The 27195-nt window shown below is 39.3% G+C and overlaps 1 protein-coding gene across 4 annotated transcripts in view; it reads right to left on the bottom strand.

Annotated features, from left to right (window-relative positions):
* Window positions 1-21330, bottom strand: part of PIAS2 (protein inhibitor of activated STAT 2) — a 73270-nt gene extending 51940 nt beyond the window's left edge. For all 4 annotated transcript variants that reach the window (XM_027869016.1, XM_027869015.1, XM_027869014.1 and 1 more), the window contains exon 1: window positions 21248-21330. In XM_027869016.1, coding sequence (XP_027724817.1) covers window positions 21248-21271 — 24 coding nt within the window. In that variant the 5' untranslated portion in view covers window positions 21272-21330. The remainder of the gene's footprint in view (window positions 1-21247) is intronic.
* Window positions 21331-27195: the final 5865 nt, after the last annotated feature.

Consider the following 27195-nt stretch of genomic DNA (forward strand, 5'->3'; position numbering starts at 1 on the left):
TATTAACACACAATGGAGGCAGATTTCAGGAAGTTATGCCAGTGGAGCAAGTTCTGGCAGAGGTCTTGTAACAAGTTGGAAAATCTTCAAATATATGGGTTCAGGGACAAATGTGGGCCCAGTGATGACCTATGGCTGTTTCCAAAGACCAGTCTAGCTTAAGTTTGAAGAAATTCCTCATTAGTAAAAGTTAGCCACCAAGTGAATTATTTAGGCTATCTACAGCCAAGAATAAAGTAGAAAGAAATATAAACACTGATGAAATCACATTTAAGTACTAAATTAAGTATTTTTCACATTCATATCAGTACTTTTTGTGCTATCAAAGAACCAGAAACAAGGTAGGTGCCATCGATTGGGGAATGGTTAAATTATCATACATAAAATTAAAGGAGTGTTATAGGAAAACACAAATACGAAGAATTCAGAAAAATATGAGATGTCTTATATGACTTGATAGGGAGTAAAGGAGAACCAGGAAAACAATATACATAATGACTATGTTAACATACATGAAAAGAAGATGAAAATAAAACTCAATTCTGTTTAAGTATAATGCACCATTAGAAATGCACCATCTTCCTTTCTTTGGAGAGATGGAAGGCCTCTGGGTGTGGAATGCTGTATATGCTCGTCAACTGGTTTTGCTTACATTTCCCCTCCCCAAAGGGGAAAGGTATATCTGGTAATGATCAATACAAAAACAAAAGGCATTAATAAATAATTTTTAAAAGAGCAGAGGAAAGCTACTATAAATCTAAAAAATAAAAAATGTTAAAAGAAATCTAATGTAGTATTCTCCTTGGCTTTAGAGCATTAATTCATCAAATTAATTAAGCAAAAATAAGTTTATTACTTTTACAATATGAACTTTGGGAGCTGTCAAGTTACTTCATAGGTAATCACAATTTCAAGAGGTTGGGGATTACACCTTCTATAGAGAGAAGATTTCTTGATTCAGAACACTCCTTAAGGAAAGAAAGGGGAAGTAAATATAATTTCCTAGGCAGCATAACTTGGAGAGGAAAGTCAATCAGTTCCTCAGACAATACAGTGACCCTATAATGAGAATGTAATTGCTTGCTCAGCAGTACCCCAAAATGTTTAATTTTCAGGGGAAATCTAAACTACAGAGTGTTTTCTGTTAGTTTGAAAGGGACTGTCTATTACCCTGTGGGAATTCATCAGAATGTCAGGGTGTAGCCCTACTGGCAATCTCATATTCAGTTCCCTTTCCAGAGGAAGCTAACGGATTACTGAGTGCTTTTTTACATGATTATGATTCTGTTTCTATTTATGGGTTCTTTTGAGTCCTTCAGGTCTCCTGCATTTTCAATGGGGTAAAACACATTGGAGTTAAGAATATTTTTATCCACATATCCTGAATATACTAGATTTTCCTGGAGAAGCTCAAGGTAGGGGCTATAAGCTAAAGAGATAATTATTCTTCTGATGTCAACTCCCATAATCCAGTCCACGTAAGCTCAGAGTTACATTATGATGGCTATCTCTGTGCTACACTGTTATTCACATAGAACCACTCCACTTTGACATTCAAAGTTCTGAATGTCTGCTTTTACAAATAGCATCTCAGCCTGGGCTTAGGCCCTGGGCTTCAAAGGGACTTTGCAGAAGCTTTTCTATTCATTGCTACCTAGAGCTTCTTCCCTTCCCCTTCCTTCTCCCTCCCACCAGGAACATCATTCTTCTATTTTAGATTTTGAAACATAGCACCCAGATGTAAAGAGGTGAGACTCCCTAGTCAGATTATATCAGAAGTATTGTGCTCAATCAGGGGTTCCATAGTTTAACAAGCACACTGATGAGCTGGAGGACTTACAAAGTAAAACAACCAGGGTGGTGAAGGCCCTTGATTCCATGCCATATGAATGTCAGTTGAAGAAACTGGAGATGTTCAGCCTGGGGACTACAAGATTCACGAGGGAGAGAACAGCTGTCTTCAGTATTGGAAGAGTTGTGATGTGGAAAATGTGACTGTTTGACCCCAGAGGGAAGAACTGGAAACAATGGGTGGAAGTTGTAAAGAGGAAATTTTAGGCCTGTCAAGAAAGACTTCCTAACAATCCGAGACAGCCAAAAGTAGAATGAGAAAGTCTTTAGAGGTGGTTAGTTCCCCTAATTGAATATCTTTAAGCAGAGGCTGGATGACAATTCATTAGATGCACTACATAGTAGGGATTCTTTTTCTTACAAGGGTTAGATCGCTTACAACTTTAAATCCTATGACTCTTTAAGTCCAAATTCAACACTCAATTATGTACATCACTCCATATGATTTCAAGGAGAGTAGAATTACTGAATGACAATTTTACCATAACTGAAATATTACAGAGAAAAAAATGAACAAATATGCATTAAATATATAAAAATGTGAGCAACCTGCAAAAGTCTACACTCACATTAAGTGACAATAGAGACTTCTGGATGATTGGGCATGTACAATGAAGATGAGAAAAGGCCTCTAAACCACAAGGAAAATCCTAAGTATTTTACCATACTTTCACCCTACAGAGAGAGGAGTGGAGCTATTGGCAGATGAACATTCCAACTTACTATGTTTAAAGTTAAGACTACAGAAAATTCACAATTTTTAATCCATAGGTTTACTTGATGTTATTCTAATCACAGAATCAAAAAATATAGAGCTGAAAGGAACAAAGTTCAGGTAACCCAACCCCCAATTTTACAAATAAGAAAAGACCCAGGGAGGTTTTCAGTGTTGTGTTCATGTCTTGAAAGTAGATCCTAAGCAACAGAGTTAGGATTCAAACCAAAGTGCTCAGACTTAAAATTCAAATCTGTATTTCCATTTCTTATCACATTTTCCCATTCATATACTTACATCAAAAAATAAAAGTGAGAAAATACTTTGCAAATTTTAAGGGGCCATAAAATTATGAGCTATTATTTTATGTGCCAGTTTCATGGGATGACTTGTCTCAATCGCCTAACACACACCCATTTCCGCACTTTGCCACATCCATTGCAATACATATCAACTGCAAGTTAACGCAAAAGGACTTTTTTTGAATCTCACTTTTTGTTGCAATGTGATTTCCATAAACCCCTCATTTTCAACCCGTTTGTCATCTCTTTCCCTACTTTAGGCATTTTCCTAGTTAGTGCATTTTTCTTTCACCTTTTTTCTATCATGTAATCATGTGAACCTCCCCTTTCATCTCCTCCCTTTTTCTTGATAGTTTAAAATTTTCATTTGTGCCTTTTCGTGAAAAGGATTTTTCCCCTCCTCATGACTTCTCTTCTTTTTTTGTCTCCTCTAGACTTTTATCCTTTAAGTCACGACTCTTATGTTTATTTATTCCTTCTTCATTATCTCTAATATTCATGGTATTAAAACTTCCAAGGAATCTATTTTGGATGACCTCTTCTAGTTTCTATATTGTTGCTGTAGATCTTGCCACAAGCTGCTGCCCACTCCCCTACCCCACTTTCTGGGTTTTGCCTTACTCTTAGAAATACCAGTTCTTTAAATGGAGTCTTCTTTAAAATGATATGCAGCACCCACCTAAAACCATCAGCAAGCATTATATGTAATGGGGATAAGCTAGAAGCATTTCCAATAAGACCAGGGGTGAAACAAGGATGTCCACTATCACCACTGTTATTTAATATGGTACTAGAAATGTTAGCTTTAGCAATAAGAGAGGAAAAAGAAATTGAAGGAATTAGAATACGCAAAGAAGAAACAAAGTTATCACTCTTTGCAGATGATATAATATACTTAGAGAATCAAGTAAAAAAGTACTTGAAGTAATAAACAACTTTAGCAAAGTTGCAGGCTATAAAATAAACCCCCATAAATCATTGCCATTTCTATATATTACCAACAAAGCCCAACAGCAAGAGATAGAAAGAGAAATTCCATTTTAAATTACCGTAGACAACATAAAATACTTGGGAGTCTACCTGCCAAAAGAAAACCAGGAACTATATGAACACAATTACAAAACATTTTTCACACAAATAGTCAGATCTAAATAATTAGAAAAACATCACGTTCATGGGTAGACCAAGCTAATATAATAAAAACAGCAATTCTAAGTTAATTTATTTATTCAGTGCCATACCAACCAAACTACAAAATATTATTTCATGTAGCTAGAAAAAATAATAACAAAATTCATCTGGAAGAATAAAAGGTGCAGAATACCACGGGTAATGAAAAGAAATGTTAGGGAAGGTGGACTAGCCATACCAGATCTTAAATTGTATTATAAAGCAGCAATCATCAAAAGTACTTGGTACTGGCTAAGAAATAGAGTGCTAGATCAGTGGAACAGGTTAGGTTTTTTGAAGTAACAAGACAGCATTAACAGATTTCTTCCTAAAAATATATGCAACTACAAAGAGATCACAAAAATGGGGAAAGGACCCACATGTCCAAAATATTTATAGCAGCTTTCTGTGGTGGCAAAGAATTGGAAACTGAGAGGATGCCCATCAAGTGGGGAATGACCGAACAAGTTGTGGTATATGAATATAATGGAATACTATTGTGCTGTCAGAAATGATGAGCAGGCAGACTTCAGAAAAACCTGGAAAGATTTGTATGGACTGATGCTGAGTGAAGTGAGGAGAACCAGGAGAACACTCTACACAGTAATGTGATGAGTAACTTTGACAGATTTAGTTCTTCTCAGAAATGCAAGGATCTGAGACATCTCCAAAAGTCTCATTATGGAAAATGCTATCCACATCCAGAGAAAGAACTATGGAGTTTGAATGAAGATTGAAGCATACTATTTGCTCTTTTTTTTTCCTCTTCTGTTTTGTTTTGTTTCTTTTTTCTTGTGGTTCCTCCTATTGGTTCCAATTCTTCTTTACAATATGACCAATGTTAAAATACATTTAATAGGAATGTATATGGAGAGCCTATATCAGATTGCATGCCATCTTGGGGAAGGAGGAGAGAATTTAAAACTCAAAAGCTTATGGAAGTGACTGTTGAAAACTAAAAATAAATTAATTAAAGATGGTTGCTTACTTCCTAGGTCTCATCCCTTTTTAGGTTTTCATTTTTTTAGCTTCTTATTTTTCTGGGGTAATTTATTTCATTACCTGTGACTTTCTTAGTTACTGTGTCTGTTTACCCTTCTTATATTTCTGTTATCTGGGGCATCTGAGAAGCAAATAATCAGTTCGTTCACATGTGTTTTTCTCTGAAGGAATGCTTCGAAAGCCACTTTTTTACTCAATGCTCATTTTCATTAATGGTTAAGCTAACATTTGCATGTTTTGTCCCCTTGAATTGCATCCTAAGCTCCTTTGTTCTTTAAAATATACTATTTATTCCACTTCCTATTGTCATTTCTATTAGATTCAGAATAGTCTAATGTTATTTAAATTTCCTTTCTTTTATATTTAAAGGTCTTTCCCCAGATGTAGAATTTCCAGAATAGTTAAATTTATCCATTATGTGTCTTGGTTTACAATTTTTTTCCTCTGGAGGTAATTTGAGGATTCTTTCCATTAACATTTGGCTTTCTGTGTAGTTTTTTGGTATTATTTCTTACATTAAAGTGGTCAGGTTTTTGACTTATCATGTTCTTCAGGGAGCCCCATAATTTTTAAGTAGTGTAGCCAGTATATCTTTGAAATCACTGTTTCCCTTGTTTGGAGATCATGTTTTCTTGGGTTTTTGTTTTTGCTTCTCTTCTTCTAGATTGTCCTTTCTTCTGTGTATTTGCATTCCCAATCAGTTGTTCTCTCTCATTTCTTTGGTTAGGTTTCCCACCCTGGATTTGAGATTTTCTACTCTGTCAATTATTTCTGCAATATAGGCCACAAATTCTGCTTTTACATTTCTTTTTGTATCTTTTAAATCATTCAGGAACATTCTGCTGCAGTTTCATGCTGTCTTAGGAATCCACATAGTCCTCTGCCTCCCTCGGAAGTGATTCATTTTCCTTTGTCTTACAATATTTATTTACAGATATCTACACTCTTTTTACCTGATCTGAAGACCATATTCATTTCTATTAATATCTTAAATATTTTCCCTACTGGGTTTTCAGCTTATGCTCAAGGTTTTTACTGAATTTTCTTCTTCCTGAGACCTCTGGTAATTTCAATTAAGTCTTTCCATGGAGAAATTTCCACTCAGCATTTCTCAGATAATTTATGTATTTTTCCAAATCCCAAGAAAAATCAACTGAGAAATAGAAAAAAGTGTTGTGATTCCTGTAAGAGAATTAACTTTAGAATCAACACAGAAATTTTACTGATTTAAAAGAACCCACTGCTATCAAGTGAAAAGCAAAAGGAGGAATTGATGACACCCAAAGTCAAATATGAAGTTGACATTTCTATGAGAAAATATCCTCAGAATAGAGAAGCAGTCACAATCTAATCAGTCAGTCTGGCTTATAACTGTTTTGCCATGTTATAAGTTGATGTTCATGGCCCTATTGCTGCTACTGGAAAGTTATTCTCACAAATAAGTTTTTGGGCATAGGATACTTTATACAGATCCTAAGAGGACTGTTCCAAGAAATAAGTTTTGGAAGGAAAATAAGTCCTTAAATTGGCTATTTCAACATGTGATTCTGTGTACTGCTGTTAATCTTACCAGATCTGAATACTTATTATTCGAATACTACTCAATGTTTGCTATTGTTTTTCAGTATTTGAATATTCTCTGCCAGCTACAATTTTTTGTATATACTACTAAACAAGATTTCTTTTTTACTCAAAAACTTTAGACATCCATAATAAGTAAAGTAGGAAGAATGTTGGCAGTATTTTGAGAAAGATAAAGGAAGTCAAGTCAGTGCCAGATATTTTGAATCACTGCTACAATATAACAATACAATATAAACTATGCATTTACTTTTTTAACAGAGAATTTCTAAAATGTTTAATATAATGCTATTACAGAAAAATTATTCACCATTTACTATTATGGTCATTCATCTTTAAAAACATGTATATTAAATGTTGTGAAAAATAGAAAATAACTCATGATTTGGGCAATTCCAATTCCTTATTCCCAAATCTATTTGTCAGGAATTTGGAAACACTGTCATCGTCTTTTTTTCTTATGCTCTATTTATCATTCATTTTCTGACTCCTTTCCCTTTGATGATGGTGCACACAGGGGCTGGACCACAAAACTGTCTCAGTCTCTCTTCTTCACTGTACAAATCACACATATGTGTGCCTATGTAACATCTGGGGAACAGAACTAACCATTACTATATGCCAGTTCTCCCCACCCCTAATCCTTTTTCTAAAGGCCTGGTAAAGCCACATATACAGTGGCACCCTATTTCATTTCCTTCTGTTCTCAGTTCTTTGTCTGAAGCACAGCTTCACACCTGCTATGCTAAGCTACAGCAAGCTTCTGGCTTTTGGCTTTCTATGGCTAAAAGTGAGGGGCAGAGTTAAGATCTGTTACAAGCTCTGAGCTGATTTGTATAGCCCTGCCCAAAGATGACAGCCAGTAGGGAAGGGGATGAGGAAATGCTAAGTGAACCTTTTACTGATTAGGCTGTTCACTGGTTTGTTACTGTTGTTACTGGGTCAGACCGTAGAGGTGGTTGAAATTGCTTGAGGGGTCTGAAAGGTTGGGAGGGGAAAGGAAAAGGAATACACATTAATATATCGCCTACCAAGTGCTGGGCACTTGCTAAGCACTTTACAAGTACTATCTCATTTGATTTTCACAACAAACCTGCAAGGTAGGTGCTATTATTATTTTGCAGCTGAGGAAACTGAGGCAGGGGTTTAAGTGACTTGTCCAGGGTCACACAACTACTAAGCGTCTAAGACAGGATTTGAATTTAGGTTTTCTTGATTCCAGGCCCAGGGTTCTATCCAGTGTGTCACTCTGCTGGATCTTGTTGGTCACATGACCCAGAGATCCTCAAGCAAGACAGCTTTGACAGTAAAATGCAGAGTCTATCTACTTAAAAGGAAAAAGAAAAAGACATTAATGCACAGTTGGTAGAGCAATGAAGTGATTTAACCATTCTTGAAAGCAATTTGAAATTATGCTAAGTGACTAAAATATTCGTAATAGAAAGTCCACTCCTATATACAATCCAAAGAGGTAATGCAAAAAAAAAAAAAAAAAAAAAAAAAAGCTCCAAATGCACCAAAATATTTATAGTACCACTTCTGGTAGAAGCAAAGAATTGGAAAAAAGTAGATGCCTATTGATTCGTAAATGGCTATACAAATATACAAATTAATGTAATGGAATATTATTACTCAGCTATAGAAAACAATGAACATAAAAGATACACAGAAGAAACATAAGAAGATTTGCAGTAACTGAAGCAAAGTGAAGCTGACAGATCCAATCAAAATAAAGAATAAATGAATGAGTGGAAAGTAAGTGTTAAGCTAAGAAAATGTCCATACATTGGGAAATGGCTAAATAAATGTGGTGTATGAATGTAATGGAATATTATTGTGATGTAAAAAATAACAAAAAGGATGGAATCAGAAAAAAAATAGGAAGATCAGTATAAAATGATGTAAAACTAAGTGATAAGAAACAGGAGATTAAAGAAAAACTTTAAAAGACTTAAGAACTAGGGGCAGCTAGGTGGCGCAGTGAATAGATCTCTGGCCTTGGAGTCAGGAGGACCTGAGTTCAAATCTAGCTTCAGACACTTAACACTTACTAGCTGTGTGACCCTGGCAAGTCACTTAACCCTGATCACCTCACCAAAGAGCAAAAGAAAAAAGGAGAGAGAGAGAAATCAACATTAAAAAAAAAAAAAGACTTAAGAACTACTGGATGGGATAGAAGACTGAAGGTTTGCATCCCTTTGGGGTCATTTCCTAACCTAAGCAGATAGATGGCACAGCGGATAGCTCACTAGGCCTAGAATCAGAAATTCAAATCTGTCCTCAGACATTTTCTAGCAGTGTGACTCTGGGCAAGTCACTGAACCTCTGTTTGCCCCAGTTTTCTCTTTCAGAAAATGAGAATTATAATAACACTTATTTCCCAGGGTAGTTGTGGGGATTAAATGAGATAATAATTGTAAAGTGCTTAGCACAGCATCTGCAACATAGTAATCACTAAGTAAATATAAGCTCTCCTTGTCGTTGTTATTAATGCAGTGGACAACCGCAACTCCTCCAGATTAATGAACATTCTACCCACCTTCTGAGGGAGGGGTGATGAGTTCGTAGTGCAGAATGAGACATTTTCACGCATGGGTAAATTTGTAGATTTGTTTTGCATTACTACGCTTATTTATTTCAAGGATTTTGTGCTGTTTTTCTTAAATGGGAGCAATTCAGGAAAAGAAAAAAAAATGATAGCAATACCAAAAATGCAGAAAAGAAAAGGTCTTTGAAACATTATTTTCAGAAAACACAACGAACTTCAAGAAACACAGATAATCAAGAATTTTAAAACACTGAATTCATGATATACTTTCCAAAAAAGCAAGCATAATAGATTGAGCTCGCATTTTAAAAGAGACAACACATATTCAAAGTTTCAGCTGCAAATGAGATGAACAGACTTAGGGTCCTCAGGGTGCAGCAGTAAAGCAGATGGCAGGCCATATCTCCACAGTGGTGGGTTTCCAAGGTGATGGCTGAGGGCTCTGGGCAGGAAGTACTGCTTCTTCCATGGTTCTGGAGTTCAGAGTCCTGGGCTGTTTCTAAGAGGAGATGGTGGTTACGGTGGTGGGGGTGGCTTGATTTGCTTGGCACATGCTGCCTCTCGTCCCCCTTTGGGTGACTTACTGTTTCAGCCAGGCTAACTTTCCTGTCCTGAGTCTGGCAGTTGATTGACAGTTGGTGAAAGAAGGAAAAAAGAACAGGATTAAGGACAGAGAGGGAGGAGTTTTAGTTAGGACCTTTCTGTTACAAGAGGAAAGGACAGAAGGGTGGAAAATGATGCTAAAAATTCCTGAGGAATGGAGAAGATATAAAGAATAAACATTAAGCTTCTCAGTTTTAATGAAGTAAGAAGCTAGACCATGTGGCACTGAGGTATGAAGAAGGAAAGGTAGTGAGAGGAAGAGAATGAAGGAGTCAGGTACAGGCACTATATCTAAGGATGGTGACATGAGCTGTCAAACACCCAGCTGCCTGTAAATCACCACTGAGATCATGCAAACTAAATGTCTAGTACGTGAACTCAGCTCAATTTGACTTTTGTCCATTAATGCTCAGTACCCAAGGAGCAGAGGTGAAGAAGTCAGGTGTGGGGATGGGGAGAAGAGGACAGAAGAGGGAAATTACAAGAAGTAGAGGATTTGTAATTTAGGAATGTAGGAAGTTGGGGGGACAAGAAGTATATTGCAATAACATCAGTGATCCACCACAACAAAGGCCCGTGTGGGGACCATACTTTGAAGAAGAGTATGACATACTAGCATACTGAAGAGTATAACACTACTCACACAAACACCATTATCCTGATACTTAAAAAGCTATTTAAAGAGGCAGACGGTGACATATATGCTGCCCACTCTCATCTGGGAAAAGTGTCTTCAGTCATCACAACCGCCCAAGTCTCAGGAAGACGGAGTCACCACTAAAGAAGACACTAAAACAAACACCATAGCCTCTCATCCTAAGAGTACCTAGGAGCAGTGGAATAAAGAGGCAACATACAACATACAACCAAAAACAGAGGACTCCTTTACCAGACAACTCTCTTCGCTGCCCTTGATATCAACATACTCAGCTCTGACACCAGATCTCAAGGCCTGGAACAAAGATGGGAAGAAATGTTTACCTCACCCAGGAAGCACCCAAGAGTAATAAATGTTCTTGACCACTGATCAACTGAAAACAAAATCATCAGATGCTTCTAATCCTCTCAATTCTTAAATAGGTCTATGAAGGCATTCATTGGCAAATCCCATCCAAGGATGCAAATTGCAAATTTTTCCACCCATCATGTGACTCTTGTTCACTTCCTCCAATAATTCTTCCACAGAAGTCAAACTCAATGTGTCACAGGTTTTTCTTGATTTTTTCCAAACATCAAGAGGGTACCAATATCTCACCGCAGATGGACATTTGTCATCCCTACCCTTACCAAGTGATTGGCCCATTTTCCCTTCTCAGCATGCATTTTTTCAACACCTTTTGCTCTTATTCTTTGACATACCTTATTATATAATGAAGTCTGCTCACAAGCATCATATGCCTCTCCAATGCTCTCTGTACAATAATCATTTTTTATTCTTTGGAAATTACTGTATGCCATGTCTCACTGCGATGTAAGAATATTGGCAAAATGTTGGTGTTGATGAATGAATGAAAAAGAATTTATTAATAGCTTACTATGTATAAAGAACACTGTGGATACAACTAGCAAAGAGGAGACAGTCCCCACTCTCAGGAAACTCAGATTCTAAAAGGGGAAACAATATATAAAAGGTTTCAGGTGCACATGGAAAGGTCTCATGATCCTTAAGGTATAGTGACAAAAAGAGATGGCAATGTAACTTCTTTAATGTTGTTTCCATTAAAAAAAAAAAATCACCTGTTTCTGGTGATAACCATTTGACAATGCCAAGAACTTTGGTGGTGAGAATTTTCTTTTTCAAGGTCTTCAGTAGTTGTGGCTGCTAAGGAGGGGAGCTTCAACACTTGTAAAAGCAATTTCCAGGTAGCATCTCCAAAGGGCTTGCTTCCCAGCATGATGGTTGCAGAGGCTGTGCTAAAAATAGGACCAGTAGTAAATCTGTGCAGGACTACCATTTCCAGAGCTTTTAGGCTCAGGGTTCTGATTCGTTTCCATTGAAGTATGAGGGAAAGTAATGGTTGAGGTGGGGACACACTGGCTAAACTCATCTGGCATATATCACCTCCTGTCTCTCCTTGCTGCTTCAGCTAGGCTGATTGCCTGCCCTGTCCGTAGCAAATGGTTAGCAGTTGGCGGTGGCTTCTCTACAGCAGTTGCTTACCCAGATGATACCTTTGTGAACTGAGATGGAGGCATGACTGGTGGCTTGGGAGGCACTGGACTCCCAGGATTCTTGGGCTTACCTGCCCAGTGGTAACAGATAGTTTCTCCAGACAATAATACAACTACCTCAATGTTAGCATAACTCCCATTTCCCTCTCATACCATCCATGCCAGCAATTCTGTACCCCATCATTTTCCCATAGTCCATGACTTTATTCTCATCCCCATCAACTCTTTCTGTCCCCCTTGCGTCTCACTACAGATCCAACAGCTCCTTCCACTGTGCTCTCTGGAACGCTTGCTCTATACTGAACAAATATTGCTTTTACCTTAAACGTTTTCCTTTTTTACTCCCTCAAAATTCTGACTTTCACTGAGACCTAGCTCCCTGCTGATGACACTGCTTCCCTTGGTCACCTTTCCAGTTTACTCATACCCTCCATCTTAATGTTCATGAGAGAAGAATGGGAATACTCCTTGTTCCCCAGTGCTAGACTTTCTCTCTACCACCTTCATTTAGTAACTTCTCTTTCTTTGAGGTTCATTCAATCTAAATGTATCACCTAATCAAGATTCTGGTATACTGATAAAGTATAAGTAATATCCTAACTCCTTCCTTCTATTGGCTAGTTTTTCCTTAAGAGGTATTCAGACACTTCTCAAGATCTCGTTAGCTCAGGGGACAAAGGGACTCTTCTTTGTTGCCTGAGTACAAAGCAGCCACAAGAAATCAGAGGGGCTCTCAGATTTTTGGCTGGTAGATCACAATGAGAGCTTCTCTCAACTAAATGAACTCAAGGTGTTTCTCAAATGTCTATCCTTGTTGAATAGCTTTTTCCTTTTATGGCTACATAACTCTCCTTTTGTTAACTCTTGAATGACCTGCCATTGTCTCTTTTTGTTACAATATTCAACTTCAACTACCAACAGACAAACCTGAGTCAGGTCCAGATCAGAACAACTGCCCCCTAGGACATTCTCCTTCCTTTCACAGTAAGCTCAATACATACCAGACTCAGTCTCTCTACCAACTCCGGTTCTTATACTAGGGGATTTCAAAATACATAGAAACTCCTTCAAGTACCCTAACTTCCCAGTTCCTCAAAAGACTCACTATCAATGATCTACTTCTTCATTCTACCACAACTACAAAAGAAATGGTCATACCCTTGATCTTGCCATCACTCATGAATATTCCATCTCTGCCTTTAGGACCTCTGAAATCCCAATATCTTATCATAAATTTTAATCATTCCAACTTTTCCTCTGCCTTACCATTCCCTTGTTTTTCATCCTTAGGGTAACCTTCAATCCTTCTGATCTTCAATTCTTTCTCAGATACTATCACTCTTGCACTAGTTACAATCTCCTTCCTTGCCCATTTCAACTTTTTGGTGAATAAGTTCAACCCTGAACCACCCTTTACACTTGAGTTCATTATTTCTTATTCTTCTCTTTCTTACCAAACCCTAACTTCAAGTAACTCCTACAATCCTTTACCCCACCAACCCAACATAATTCACATGCTATTGAAAAGAGCTGCATAAAGTGGTAAAACATTGTTAACTGTACCTGTCTGTTATCAGAGGACATTGACATTACAAGTTTATATTATTATCATCTCAGATGGCGCTTCACTTCAGCAAGGCAATCCTTTTACATCTCCTAAAATTATCAACTTTTCCTACTCACCATGGAGATTATTCAAAACCTTTTCATCCTTTCATGTATCTCCCCTCCCATCCTGTAAGGGTTTTATTTATTAAGGTAAATAAACCTTATTTACTTCACTGAAAGGACTGAGGCCATTTCACAGATACCTCCCTCTTCTTCCCTTCTCATCTCACATGAAGAGGTGGATATTCTCCTTGTCAAGGCATCCTTGATCCCATTCCACCCTTCTCCAGCAGATTATCCTGTCTTTCATCATCACTCTCTCACTATTCTTCACACTCTGCCTTTGACTAACTGCTTCCCTTTTGCTTACAAGCATGGCCAAGTCTCCCCAATCCTTAAAAACCACACAGTTAATTGAATTACACTCACCGTATTAACTCTCTTTACCCTCTTACAGCTAAACTCCTTGAGAAAATAGTTTACACTGGTTACCACCACTTTGCCTCCAAGCTTCCAACCTCATTAGTCAACTTAAAACTGCTGTCTTCAGTCACCAATGATCTCTTATTTGCTCAATCTAATGGCCTTGTCACAATCCTTATTATTCGGGGCCTGCCAGTGCTCTTTGATGCTGCAGTCACCTTTGTGTCCTTGATACTACAGTACTACTTTTATAGGTTCTCCTAACACTGCTTCCTCCCAGTTCTCTTCTCACATATCAGACTTACTTTCTCAGTTTCCTTTGCTAGATCTTCAGCTAGGGCCATGATGATCCAACAAAGTAGACTGGAAGGAAGGATCAGGCAGGTAGGAGGAGTAACCAAGTACCTACCAAGAGTAAGCAGAGTCATGAAAGCCAAGAGTAGAATATGCAAAAAGTGAGGGCAGCCAGCAGTGTCAAATGCTGAAGTCAGTCAACAATTTATTAAACACTTTCGTTCTAAGAATGTAAAAAAAATAGCAAATATAGTCCCTACATTAAAAAAGTTCACATTCTATTAGGAGAAACAATATGCAAATAACAGTTTACATATAAGATACATACAATGTATGTGGAAGGAGACATCTCATCGGAAAGGTACTAGCAGGGAGAAGCTGGTGGTGGGGGGAAGGGAAAGAAAAGGGGGAACTATAAAAGGCCTCTTTGTAGAAAATGGAATTTGAGCTGAGTCTTGTTGCTAGGCACATTCCTAAATGTAAAAAAATAAAAAAGTCCCCAATACACACCAAAATGTATAGCAGCACTTTCTGTAGGACAAAAGAGTTGGAAACAAGATAGATGCACATTGATTGGAAAATAGCTAAACAAGTTGTAATATATTAATGAACTAGAGTATTGCTGAACTGTAAGAAATGGAGCTGTAGAACACAGAATAGGGAAACTTTTATATATATGAACTGATGCAAAATAAGGAAAAAGAAGAAAACAATATACATGACTATAAATATAAATGGAAGGAACAACAGAAATCAATGAAACTGAGAACTGTGCAATTATAATGGCCCAGACCCACTCTGACGATAAAATATCCTATACTTCCTCCAACGTTTTTGTAGAGGTGGGAGATTATGGGGGTAGGGTAAATTACATGTATGTTGGACATAACTGACTTGTTGGCTAATTTTGCTCAACTGCCCCCCTTTCTTTTTTATTCTTTGTTATACAGGATGGTTCTCTTAGAAGGGGAGAAGGGATCTATTAGAAAACATGGGCAATGTAAAAAAAAGTATTAAGTTATTTTTAAAAAAATGAGGTCCAACATCTTTATTTTATAGATAAGAAAATTGAGGCCCTAAGAGGCAAAGTGACTTTCCCAAGTTATAACCAGTAAATGGAAGAACTAATCAAACCCAAGGATTAAGACTGGGTGTTAATGGTCTTTCCATTACACTAGATTGAAGGGACACATGACCACCATAGTTGAGGGCTCCCCAAGAAAGACAAAATACCAATTCTTATTTTAATATTACTATTAACTAAAACAAGTACTCATTATTCACTGTGGATGTGTTCCAGGTAGTTATAATGATAACAGAAATAAACAAAAAGAGACAGAAAGACTAGGGCAGGGATGGCTTCAAATAATCTTTTTGCCCCAGGCAGGACAACGAATTGAAAAAACAGACATGGACAACAGAGTAAGGAATAATGAGGACTTAGAGTAACTGAAGAAACTATTTTAAGTATTGTCTCTACTTATTACTATCTGCCTTAATTATCTTTTTTTCTTGGGGAAGGTCAACCTTAGATATCTATTTCTACATACACACATATATAAAAAATCAATCATCCTCATCCTCCTTTAGCCTGATTTAAAGCTCAGATCCAATACAGAAAGCATAATATTTTCAGTCAGCTATAACCTCTAAGAGATGTACAAAGATAAGATGCATTACGATTCCATTTGAGAAGGGGAAAGTACACAAAGTACCTTGTTTCATGTAGATGAAATTCTATAGATTTTTTTATTATACTTATCACTATGTCTGCATACACGTAGAGTTAAAATGCACCCTGGCATCTTTCCATAGCACTACCATAATTTTTTTTAATGGATGTTAGTAAGCCAAGAGAAGAGGAAGGACCTGATATACCATGCTCAGAAGATCAGTTGTACTCAATCACAACTTCTATGACCTTGAACAAAAATTCTATAGCAATGGGAAGTCTGCAGAAAAAATCAAGTTTTTAATTCTTCAAAAGTGAAATCAAATAACTCTTCAATGTCAGGTTTTAAATATCTCACATACTGTAAGGGTACAGAGGCAGAGGGTTTACCAGAAGGAACCTATAGTGTAAAACTTTTAGAAAAAGTCATTCCTTTGGAGTATACAAGGAAATAGAAGGAAAAGGAGATGTAATATGTTCCATAAGAATCAGAATTTTAAGATTTTACTTTTCTAAATCAAAGGTGAATTTCAACAAAAAAAAATATACATACACATGTGTGAACATAAGTCACTAACTGAATTTTTTGTGGTCTCTGGTTCCTATTTCCATGATATTCATATTCAAGAAAAATTAGAATACAGTTTTCAGAAAAAGCTTTAACAGAATGGAGATATAAACAATAGTCCCTACCTATATAGACAGGATTAGAATGACAATAAATAGAAAGCAAAACAGTATAAAGTTCTGCTTCAAAAAAAGTAATTCTGACCAACACTTCACACAAAGATAATCACCAACTGGGGATGTGACCTAGCTGTAAAAGATCACATCATAAGAAAATTTGAAAAATATGGAAAAAAATTACCTATCAGATCTAGGGATAAGCCTAAAAGAAGATAAAATGGATAACATTGATTACATAAAACTGAATTGATTTTCTACAAATTTAACAAAGACTAAAAGGGAAACAAATGGAAAAATCTCTGCATGTTTCTGTGATACATTTACAAAATTTATGAGGAATTGATTCAAACTTTTAAAATTAAGAGCTATTCCCCAATTGATAAATAGTCTAAGGATATGAACAGGTAGTTCAAGGAAAAAATCAAATGTGATATTAAAATTTGATATACTACTCTACTTCATTAAGACTAATTCAAATTACTATTCTCCTTCATTATATGTGTTTAAATTCCTTAAGCCTACAATTTTAGTGCCCTATTTTGACCTTATAAGTCACCCACTACCCACTTTTAGGAGCTTACTTAAAAGGTCAAATGTATTCCATAAAACACAGATGCCAGATATTCCAGGGAGTAGCTGCTGTTTCCTGGGGCTTTGCAAAATCCCCATTCTCTGATACAACCCAATTATAACTCGATAATGCCCACGGTGTATAAATTGTGTCCCTTTCTTTGCCCTTTCCAGGTTCCTCTTTTATGACATGCCCTGACTGTCAGGAGGGGTCCTTGATTACTGAAGAGCCTTGAACCCCATTTACTGGCAAATGCTCACTTTGCTAATAAGCTGATTTTTTTTTTTATTTGCAGATTTCAATCACAACACAAGAATGCTTATAAGCACTTTTTTTTGTGGTACCAAAGAACTAGAAACTAAGGGGTTGCTCATCAATTGGGTAATGACTGAAAAAGTTGTAGAATATGAACGTAATGAATGTAATGAAATACTATTGTGCCTTAAAAATGATGAAAGGGAAGGTTGCAGAGAAATCTGAGAAGACATATGAACTGATGAAGAGTAAAATGAAAACAATTTATAAAGTAACAAATAACGCTGTAAAGAAAAAATCACTCTTATTCACTTTGAAAGATTTAAGAATTGAATTCAATGGAATGAAGAACTCTGATTCCAAAGAACGTAAGAGGTAGCATGTTACTTACTTCCTGACAGAGTATATTAAAATCAAAATACAGAATGAAACATGCATTTTCAGACATGGTCCATAAGGGAATTTATTTTGCATATGTTAGAGGGATGTAGTTTTCTTTTTTTTTAATTTAGGAGGGAGTGGACGCCTAGCAATAAGGTGAAAGAAAATAAAGAAAAAATGATCAGTAAATTTTTAAATAAAATGCCCAGAAGATCAGAGGGTAACAAACAGAACAGCTTTTAAAATAATTTTATTATATATTTGAAAAACAAATTGTACAAAATAGATTCAGTTCCATGTACAACTCTCTTCTTCTGTCCTACTTTGTACTGGGAAATGCTCATAACTTGTGTTTTAAGTCCAGAATTTTTTTTTAAAAAAAGGTAAAAACAAGACTCTTAAGTCAAAAGCCACTGCTGAATTTCATGAACCTTTTCAACACTAGGAGTTCACTATGCCAATGAAATTACTGAAATAGACCAGACACTCTATCTAAAACACGGTAATGCCTAGAAGTGAAATTCACTGTTTATTAGGTGGTAAACCATAGGCTAAATGGTCACTTTTCAAGGATGTGGTAGAGGAAATGTAATCACTAGGTAGAGGACTAGATATGGATTGTTGGGCATCTCTAACTGTAGGTATCTTAAATTCAACACATCCAAAACAGAACTTCCAACTTCTGTAGAGGTTACCAGGTTGCTTCTAGTAACCCATGTTTACCACTTAAGAGAAACCTTCCACTGTTCACTCTCACTCTCTCCCCATAACCTAGAAGTTGCTAAATCTTGTCAATTCTCCCACCACATCTCTTGCATCCATCCCTTTTCACCACTCATACTGCCAGCACCACAGTTCAGAGCCCTTCCTGCCTCTTGCTTATACATTTGCAACAAACTCAAATCCCTGTCCCTCTCAAATCTGTCTGCCAAACAGCAGTGAAAATAAAATATGGTCAGCAATGTTCAGAAGCTTTCAATTGCTGATACAAACTATTCTGTCAGGAATTTTAAAACTCTTCACAATCTAGCTCCAGCCTAGCTTTCCTGGCATATTTCACATTACTCCCCTTCAGGTACTATCCAGTCAAAGTGGCCTACCTGTTTCATGAACTCATCATTCCATCTCCTATTTTGCCTAAGTTTTCAATTCCCTTTTCCAAATCCATCTCTTAAGAATCTTTAATTTCCTTCAAAGATCAGTTTGTGTGCCACCTCCTACAAGAAGCTTTTATTGTTAGTGTTTCTCTCTCTTCATATACTCATCTTATACTGTACTTCTTTGACACTGCCCTCATCATTTCACAGCTGGACTACTGAAATGGCCTAGTGGGTGTCCTCCCTGACTCACGTCTTTCCTCTCTATAATCCGTCCTCTACTTAGATGTCAAATTGATCTTCCTAAAGTGAAGATTTGTTTATATAATCCCCATTCAATAAATAATTCCTATTACCTCTAGGATCAAATATAAAATGCTGTCATTCAAAGCCCTTTATAATCTGGCCCCTTCCTACCTTTCCAGTCTTCTCACACCTTACTCCCCTCCAAATATTCTTCAATCCAATGACAGGGGCTTCCTTGCTGTTCCTCACACAGGACACTCCCTCTTCTGGCTGGACATTTTCTCTGGCTGTATCCTCATCTCGCCTCCTACTTCCTTCAGGTATCAGCTAAAATTCCACCTTTTACAAGAAGCCTTTTCTGATTCCCTAAATAACAATGCATCCCTAGTTTTGTTTGTTTTCAATTTATATATCAAGAATATAGCTTGTTTATACACAATAGTTTTCAAGTGGCCTCATCCATTAGATTGTCAATTCCTTGAGGGCAGGGTCCGGTTCCTTTCAGAATCTCCATTTTAAGGAGGCTCTCCAGACCAGTCTTACCTTTATTCCTCTACAGGTGACATTCCTAACTCTCTACCAAGCCCCCAAACTCCACAGCTCTTCATTTTCTCCCTCCACCTCACTTTTCAGCTTCCTTTGAGGTCATCCCCATCACCCCTCTTAAAATGTAAGCTCCTAGAGGACAGGGAATGTTTTTCTCCTTTGTACTGGTATTCCCAGTGTTTTGCATGGTGCCAGGCACACCTTTCGACTTTCTTTGTATCCCCAGTGCTTAGCACTGAGGTCCCCACCAAGTTAGTGCTTAGTAAATAATAATAGGCCGTATCCTCCTAAAATACATAAACTCCTAGAAGAATAAACTTTTCATTTGGCCTGTGAATCACTAGCTACCATCACAGTGCCTAGGGCATTTTTTTTCCGGTTCTGAACCTTGGATTTCTTTCTTAGAAGAGAGTTCCTAGGGCTTGCTAAGGCAGATTAGCAACTGTTCACCAATATAAAGTCTCAGAGAGAAGCAAGGATACTGAGAGATTAAGTGACTTGCAGTGTCTGGGAAAGAACCTTAACTTGTAACTTCCAGCCGCCATACCACCTCTGCAGGAGAACAAATCCTGCCTCCCCCAGTTTTGTGAGGCCAGGAGCTAAGAACAATTTTTGCATTTTAAAATATAATAAAATTTTATTTTAAAATGTAAAAGTCATTCTTGGCTTGCAAGTACAAAAACAGGCGCTAGTGGTAGTATGTGATGTTTGAGAGACCCTGGTGTCTCCGCCATGCCGGACTCTCAGCCCTAACCACAGTAGGCACTTAATGATTGCAGGCGTGGATTGGGTGACCACTAAGGACCCTCATAACTCCAATATTCCATGATTACAATTATCTGTTAGAGTCACGAGGAAATAACACTAAAAGCTCGTCCAAGGGCCAGGCAGTGTTGTCCTTGGCGCTGGTTTCACCTGACCATCCAAACCCACGTCCAGCCAGCCTGCCCCATGGATCGGCAGCCTAAGGAGGAGGAGGATATCGGAGTTGTTACTGGAAGGGGCTCCTTCATTTGTTTCCGTGCCACCAGTCACACTGTGGAGTCTGGGGCTCCCTTGGCAAACCTGCCTAGCCTCCACAACAGCAGCACCAGGAAGAGGGGAGAAAACACAAAACAACAAAGCTCTTACCCCCATTTCACCTTTTACAGACCCCAAATGAACAGATACAACACACACACACATACACCCGCGAGTGTCTCCATCAACACACGATGCACGCCCATATGTGTGCATGCACTCCCACCCACGAGGGGGTGGGGGCCGCGCCGGAGGCCTGGACCCTCCCCCAAACCCCCCCAGACGCTGGGCTTGCGCCCCCGGCTCCTCCCCCCAAAGAGAGGGGCGAGGAGGGGGCGGCTCACTCGGGGCGCCCCTCCAGGCCCCGCGGCTCGGCCCGGGATCGGCTCGGGGCTGGGGCCGGGGGTCTGCCGGGCAGGGCCAACCCTGCCTCCGGGATTCGAGGAGGACGTGGCCGCTTCCCGTCCCTCCTCAATTTCTACCGCTGCCCATCCCGGGCTTACCCGCAAATCCTCAAAATCCGCCATTTTCTACCACCCACAGGCGCAGGCGAAGCCACCGCCGTCGCCGTCGCCGCCGCCGCCGCTCCTCCCGCAGCCTCTACAGAAGCCGCCGCCGCCGCCACCACCATGGTGCACTGGGCGCCGCGAACGACGCGCCGCCGCCACCGCCGCCGCAGCCGCCAGGCCCCCGTCACGTGATGGGGGGCCGGCACCGCCCGCCCGGAGCCCCGCCCCGCGCCCCGCCCCGGGCCCCCTCCCTCCGGTCCTCCCCGGCTCGCGTCTGCCTCGCGGCTCTTCCTCCTCCCTAGCCCCCCAACTCCCACCCCCGCCCCCTTCTCCTCCCCTCCGGGCCGGCCTCCTTGCGCTGCTCTTCTCGGGATTTTCTTCCTTTTCCTCCTAGCTCCGGCCTCTCTCTTCTTTGTCGCGGTCTCACCTGACTCCCTTGTGCCCCTCCCTCTCCTCCCTCTTTTCACTCTGAATCATCCTTGCCCTTCGCTCGTTTTCTTGCCTCGTTCCCTCTCCCTTCTTTGCTGCTCCCTCCGGGAAGGTCCAGTGGGACTAGATGCTCTTCCCTCTCTTGCAGAAGTGGGCGGGATGCACGGGAGGAGGCTCGCACCCTGGAGTCCAGAGGCCGGGAGCTGAGCAGAAGCGAGATGCTGAGGCTCCCGGGCTGCTGTGGGAGGGGATGAACTCGACCCGGGAAAGCCGGTGCCTGGAGGAATTGTCAGTAATGGACTTGGGGACCTATTGGATTCAGGATGTAGCCCGAAAACCCCTGCCCAAACAAAGCCAACTCCTTCAGAAACTGCTTGGGTCAATGTCATGCAAATGTGGGGTGTTAATTCAACTGCTGTTCACCTACTTTGTGCATGCCAAGGGAATAAAACGAAGGTTTTTTTTTTTTAACTTGCAAATTCTCCTGTACTGAGTGCTATCAAAGATATGTTGATTTAACCAGAATGGCTTTCTTAGTTCTGGGAACTGGCCTAGTCTTAGAATGGCATCTAAATAACAATTATTTTCCTTAGGTATGGGATCATAGCTTTTGTTCAGGAGAGGACCTTAAAGGTCATTCGAGTGTAATCTCAGTTTACAGATAGGGAAACTGACGCACTACGAAGTTAAGTAATTTGTCCAATGTCAGCTAATAAATGATATTCCTTTTGAAAGTATTTTTCATCAGAACTGGCACTGTGTGATACCAAATGCCCCATGAAATGATGTTTGATTTTTTTTGGACACAGGACAAAACCAACTGCATTAACTTCTTTATCTGCTTCTTCGGTTAGTCAGTAAGCAAACATTTATTAACCTCCTACTATGTGCCACGCATTGCACTAAGCATTGGGATACAAAGAAAAAAAAATCCATCTCTGCATTCAAGGAGCTCACAGTTAAAAGGGGAAGACTGCAAACAAGTATGTACAAAACTGGTGTAGACAGGGTAACCGGAGATAATATCAGAGGGAAGGTTAAGATTAAGGAGAAGTTGGAAAAGACTTCTGATAGCAGGCAAAGCTTTAGCTGAGAGTTCAGGGAAGCCAGAAGGTGGAGTTGAGGAGGAAACTCCCAGGAATGGGGTGTGCCCATTCGTTGGCTATCACTAATGAAAATGCTGGAAGTCTGGAGATGGGGTATCTCCTGTGAGGAACAAGTCATTGGATCACAGAGTAAGAGAAGAGAGAGTTGTCAGGTATAATAATGACGATGATGATGATAAATAGCTACCATTTATATAGTGCTTTAAAGTTTGCAAAGTGCTTTACAAATACTTCATTTTATCCTCACAACAACCCTGAGATGTGCTATTATTATCCTCATTTTACAGATGAGGAAACTGAGGCAAATAGAAGGTAAGTGGCATGTCCAGAGTCACACAGCTAGTTAAATGTCTGAGGTCTGATTTGAACTCAGGTCTTCCTGACTCCAGGTCCCTTTCTGTATCTACTTCACAAGCGAGCTATGTAAGAAGACTAGAAAGGTAGGAATGGGTCAGAATATGGGGGGCTTTAAAAAGCCAGAGCCAGGATTTTATATTTGATCCTGGAGCCAGTAGTGGAGCCACTGGAGTTAATTGAACAGGAGATTAATGGTCATACTTGTGCTTTAGGAAGATCAATTATCTGGATGGAAGGCAGGGAGACCAACTAGCAGGCTATTACAATAGTCTAGGTGTGAAATGAGGAGTGAAATAAAATCAGAAGACAGAAGGAGGTATATATGAAAGATGTTAAAAAGACAGAAATGACAGATCTTGACAACTGATTTGATAGGGGTGGGGGATGAGAGAGGAATTGAGAATGACCCCTAGATTGTAAGCCTAGATGATTGAGAGGATGGTATGAGCTAATATTTGTAAAGTGCTTAGCACAGTGCCTGGCACACAGCATGTAGGGGCTTCGTAAATGCTTATTCCCATTCCTTTCCCCCTTCAACAGTGATGGGGACTAGTTAGGAAGACAGGAGGGTTTGGATGGAAAGATGAGTTCAGTTTGGAACATTCATTTTATGAGACATTCAGTTCGAAATCTCCAAAAGGCAGTTGGAGTTTTTCTCCAAAAAGAGCCTCCAAGTCATCACTTAGCAACCTCTTTTCCTTTAGAATTCTCACAATCCAAATTTATCACCCAATCCAGACCAACACGAAGGACATTCTCCCCCCTTTCTCAATGAATTCACTGCCTGACTCACAGTCTCCCTTTACATCCCAACTCCAGCCTTCATCATGGGGGACTTCAACATATGTTGATGTTTCCTCAAATACCTTAACTTCTCAGATCTTCCATCTATTCAACTCCCATAATTATTCCCCGCCACTTCAGCTACACAAAGGCATGCTCATACCCCTTGATCTTGCCCTTGTCACTTACAGGTATTCCATGTTCAAGAACTCCAAAATTCTTTTATTGGAATAATAATTATCTTTTATCATTATATCTCTCCCTATATTTGACTATTCTTCTGTTATAACGATATTCTTTTTCCTCACCATGCTCTCCAATCTCTCTACCCCTCATAAACTATTCATTTAGCCCTAATCTCTCTCTCTTGCCTTCAACTCTCACATCTCCAACTGTCTACTGGACATCTTGAACTGGATATTCCATAGACATCTTAAACTCAATGAGTCCGAAACTGAATTATCTTTCCCTTCAAACTCTCTCTTCTTGTTAACTTCCCTATTACTATGGAAGATACCACTAATATCCTAGTCACCTAGGCTTGCGACCTGGGTGTTGTTCTCCATTCCTCACTCTTTCTGACTCTTCATATTCAACCAATTGTCAACATCCCTTCTATATGTCTCTTTCCTCTGACACTGCAGCTACTGTGGTGCAGGCCTTCATCTCTTCATTTGACTGAGAGCAATGCAACAGTCTTCTGGTTGGTCTTGTTGCCCAAGTTTCTCCCCACCTTAGATCACCCTCTACTCAGCTATCAAATTGATCTTCCTTAAAGTGAAGGTCTGAACATGTAATCAATCCCTTCATCCTACCCACCCACCTCCATTCAATAAACTCCAATGTTCCCCTATAACCTCCAAGATCAAACATAAAATTCTCTGCTTAACTTTTAATGCCCTTCACAATCTGGCCCCTTCCTATATTTCCAGTCTTCTTATACCTTACTCCCTACCACTGTTCTGTGATGCAGTAACACAGGACTCCTCGCTTTCTTACTCATGGCACTCCAACCCAGCTCCTCTGGACATTTTTACTGACTGTCCTTTATTTCTAGGATTCTCTCTGTCCTTGTCTTCACCTCCAGGCTTTCCGGGCTTCTTTTAGGTCCCAGCTAAATGCCCCCCTTCTAAATCTTTCCCAATCCTCTTTAAACTGAGGATTATCCCTCTGAGATTATCTCCAATTTATCTTGTCTATATCTTGTTCATATATAGTGGTTTGTCCCTTCCCTTAAACTATGTAAGTTCCTTGAGAGCAGGGACTGGTGTTTTGGTTTTTTTGCTTTTCTATATATCCTTGTTGCTTAGCATAGTGGTAGGCACTTCATAATTGCTAATTGTTGACTTCATTTGACTGTTCCAGGCAATCACTACTGCTCTGGTTACACAATGACCTCCCTTCCCATTCCTCCCCCTTGATGAACCAATTTGACCCCACACTATCTTCTCTCTCATATCTTTTCTAAGGGACAGCTAGGTGGCTGAGTGGATAGAGTGTCTGGCCTTGAGTCAGGAAGACTCATCTCCCTAAATTCAAATCCTTAGAATTATCAAAAGGTTCAACGTCAGACACTGATATGATGTAATGGAAATGACATTAAAGAAGAGGCATTAGCATCTGCTTTGCTGCTATAACCTAACAATTTTGGGACTTGCCCATTTGACTTGCAGCTGAAACCTCTACATGTCATCTGCTCCATTAGAATGGGAGCTTTTTGAGAGCAGGAAATATCGAACCTTACTACCTGTATCTCCAGTACTTGGAACAGTGCTTTGCACTTAGAAAAACACTTAATAAACACTTTATTAATTTATTTGTTCCTTCCTCTCTGGGTTTTCATGACATTGCTCTTTTGGTTCTTTTGGCTGCCTAGCCACTTCTGGTCAGTCTTTTTTTGCTGAAAACCATTTATGTCATACTCACTATGAGTATACCTCTAACCTGGGCTCCATTCCTTTTTTCTCTCTCATCAGCTCCCATAGGATGGATTGTCATCTCTATGCAGAAAAGGCACAGATCTATAGGTACAGCCCTAGCTGTACGGAATGCCCTCCCTCCACACACCCCCACCTCTTGGAATCCCTAGTTTCCTTCAACATTTAGCTCAGATGCCATCTTCTGCAGGAGGCCTTTTCCAGTCCTCAGCTATTTGAGTCCTCCCCTCTAAGGTGACTTTCCTTCTACTCTGTATGTAATGTGGATCACAAACTGAGCACAACTCCCTCCATCTTGTGATAAGCAGTGGCTCACCAATTAAAGGACTGCCCAGCCTTGCTCCCCACCCCAACAAGAACATCCTGTGTGATAGTATCTGTACAGGGAAACTTCAAAGGTTCCTTGATATCAGGAATCAGCTTGGTCATTCAGGTCAAGATATCTAATCAGCTAGCTCAGCATAGTAGGATAAAAAGGCAGATCGAGAATAATGCTAAATCTTAATTTAGTGTTTTAACAACACCCCTTGACAATCTCCTTTTGTCTCCTTTGTGGTGTAATCACATTTAAGCCTCATATGAACTCACTTTGGAGAGTCTCTGCCCATGGGGGTGTGGCTCCCTTGCTATCAAACTTAATAAAACCTAAGACAAGTTTGACCCTATGACACAAGACTATGGGGTCTTGTCATTCCTCCATCACACACAGTATCTTATTGATGTACATGTCTCCTGTATTAGAATGCAAACTCCTACAGGGCAAGGGCCATGTTTGTATTTCTCTGTATCCTCAGTACATGCCTGGCGAATACTAAGTGGTTGTTAACTAATAGACTTACCTTTCTATTTCCTTATTCTTATCCTAATAACCACCTCCAGGACTTTGTCTTTGATCCTCTTTTCTTCTTTCTACCCTTTGTCCTCTGAAGTTTTCACTGAATCCCTTCATGTATTCTACATTCTAGCCAAACTGTGAGTACTCACACACTCTCCTATCAGTCCTGCCTCCTCCAGTCTTCCTGTCTTTGCATCTGCCATCTCAAATGCCTGAGATGGACTTCACCGTTTCCCTGTCTCTGACTTCTGGAATTTATTTGAGGACTGAAAAGGACTAAGGGCCAAGATGCTGGCTAACTGACTATCCAAATAATACTAGTAAGAAAGAAAGCTTCCCTGAGCAGTGGAAGGATACTGTACTATGAGTCAGGAGACCTGGATCACTCAACTATTTGACAATTAAACTAATATTCATTCTACCCCATATTTTATTCTCTTTGGTAGATTACAAACTCCTCGAGAAGAGATGTGATGCTCTTCTTCCTCAAATTTT

Source organism: Vombatus ursinus, unplaced genomic scaffold (genome assembly GCF_900497805.2).
Source record: "Vombatus ursinus unplaced genomic scaffold, bare-nosed wombat genome assembly UNPS02014791.1, whole genome shotgun sequence".
NCBI classification, from domain to species: domain Eukaryota; kingdom Metazoa; phylum Chordata; class Mammalia; order Diprotodontia; family Vombatidae; genus Vombatus; species Vombatus ursinus.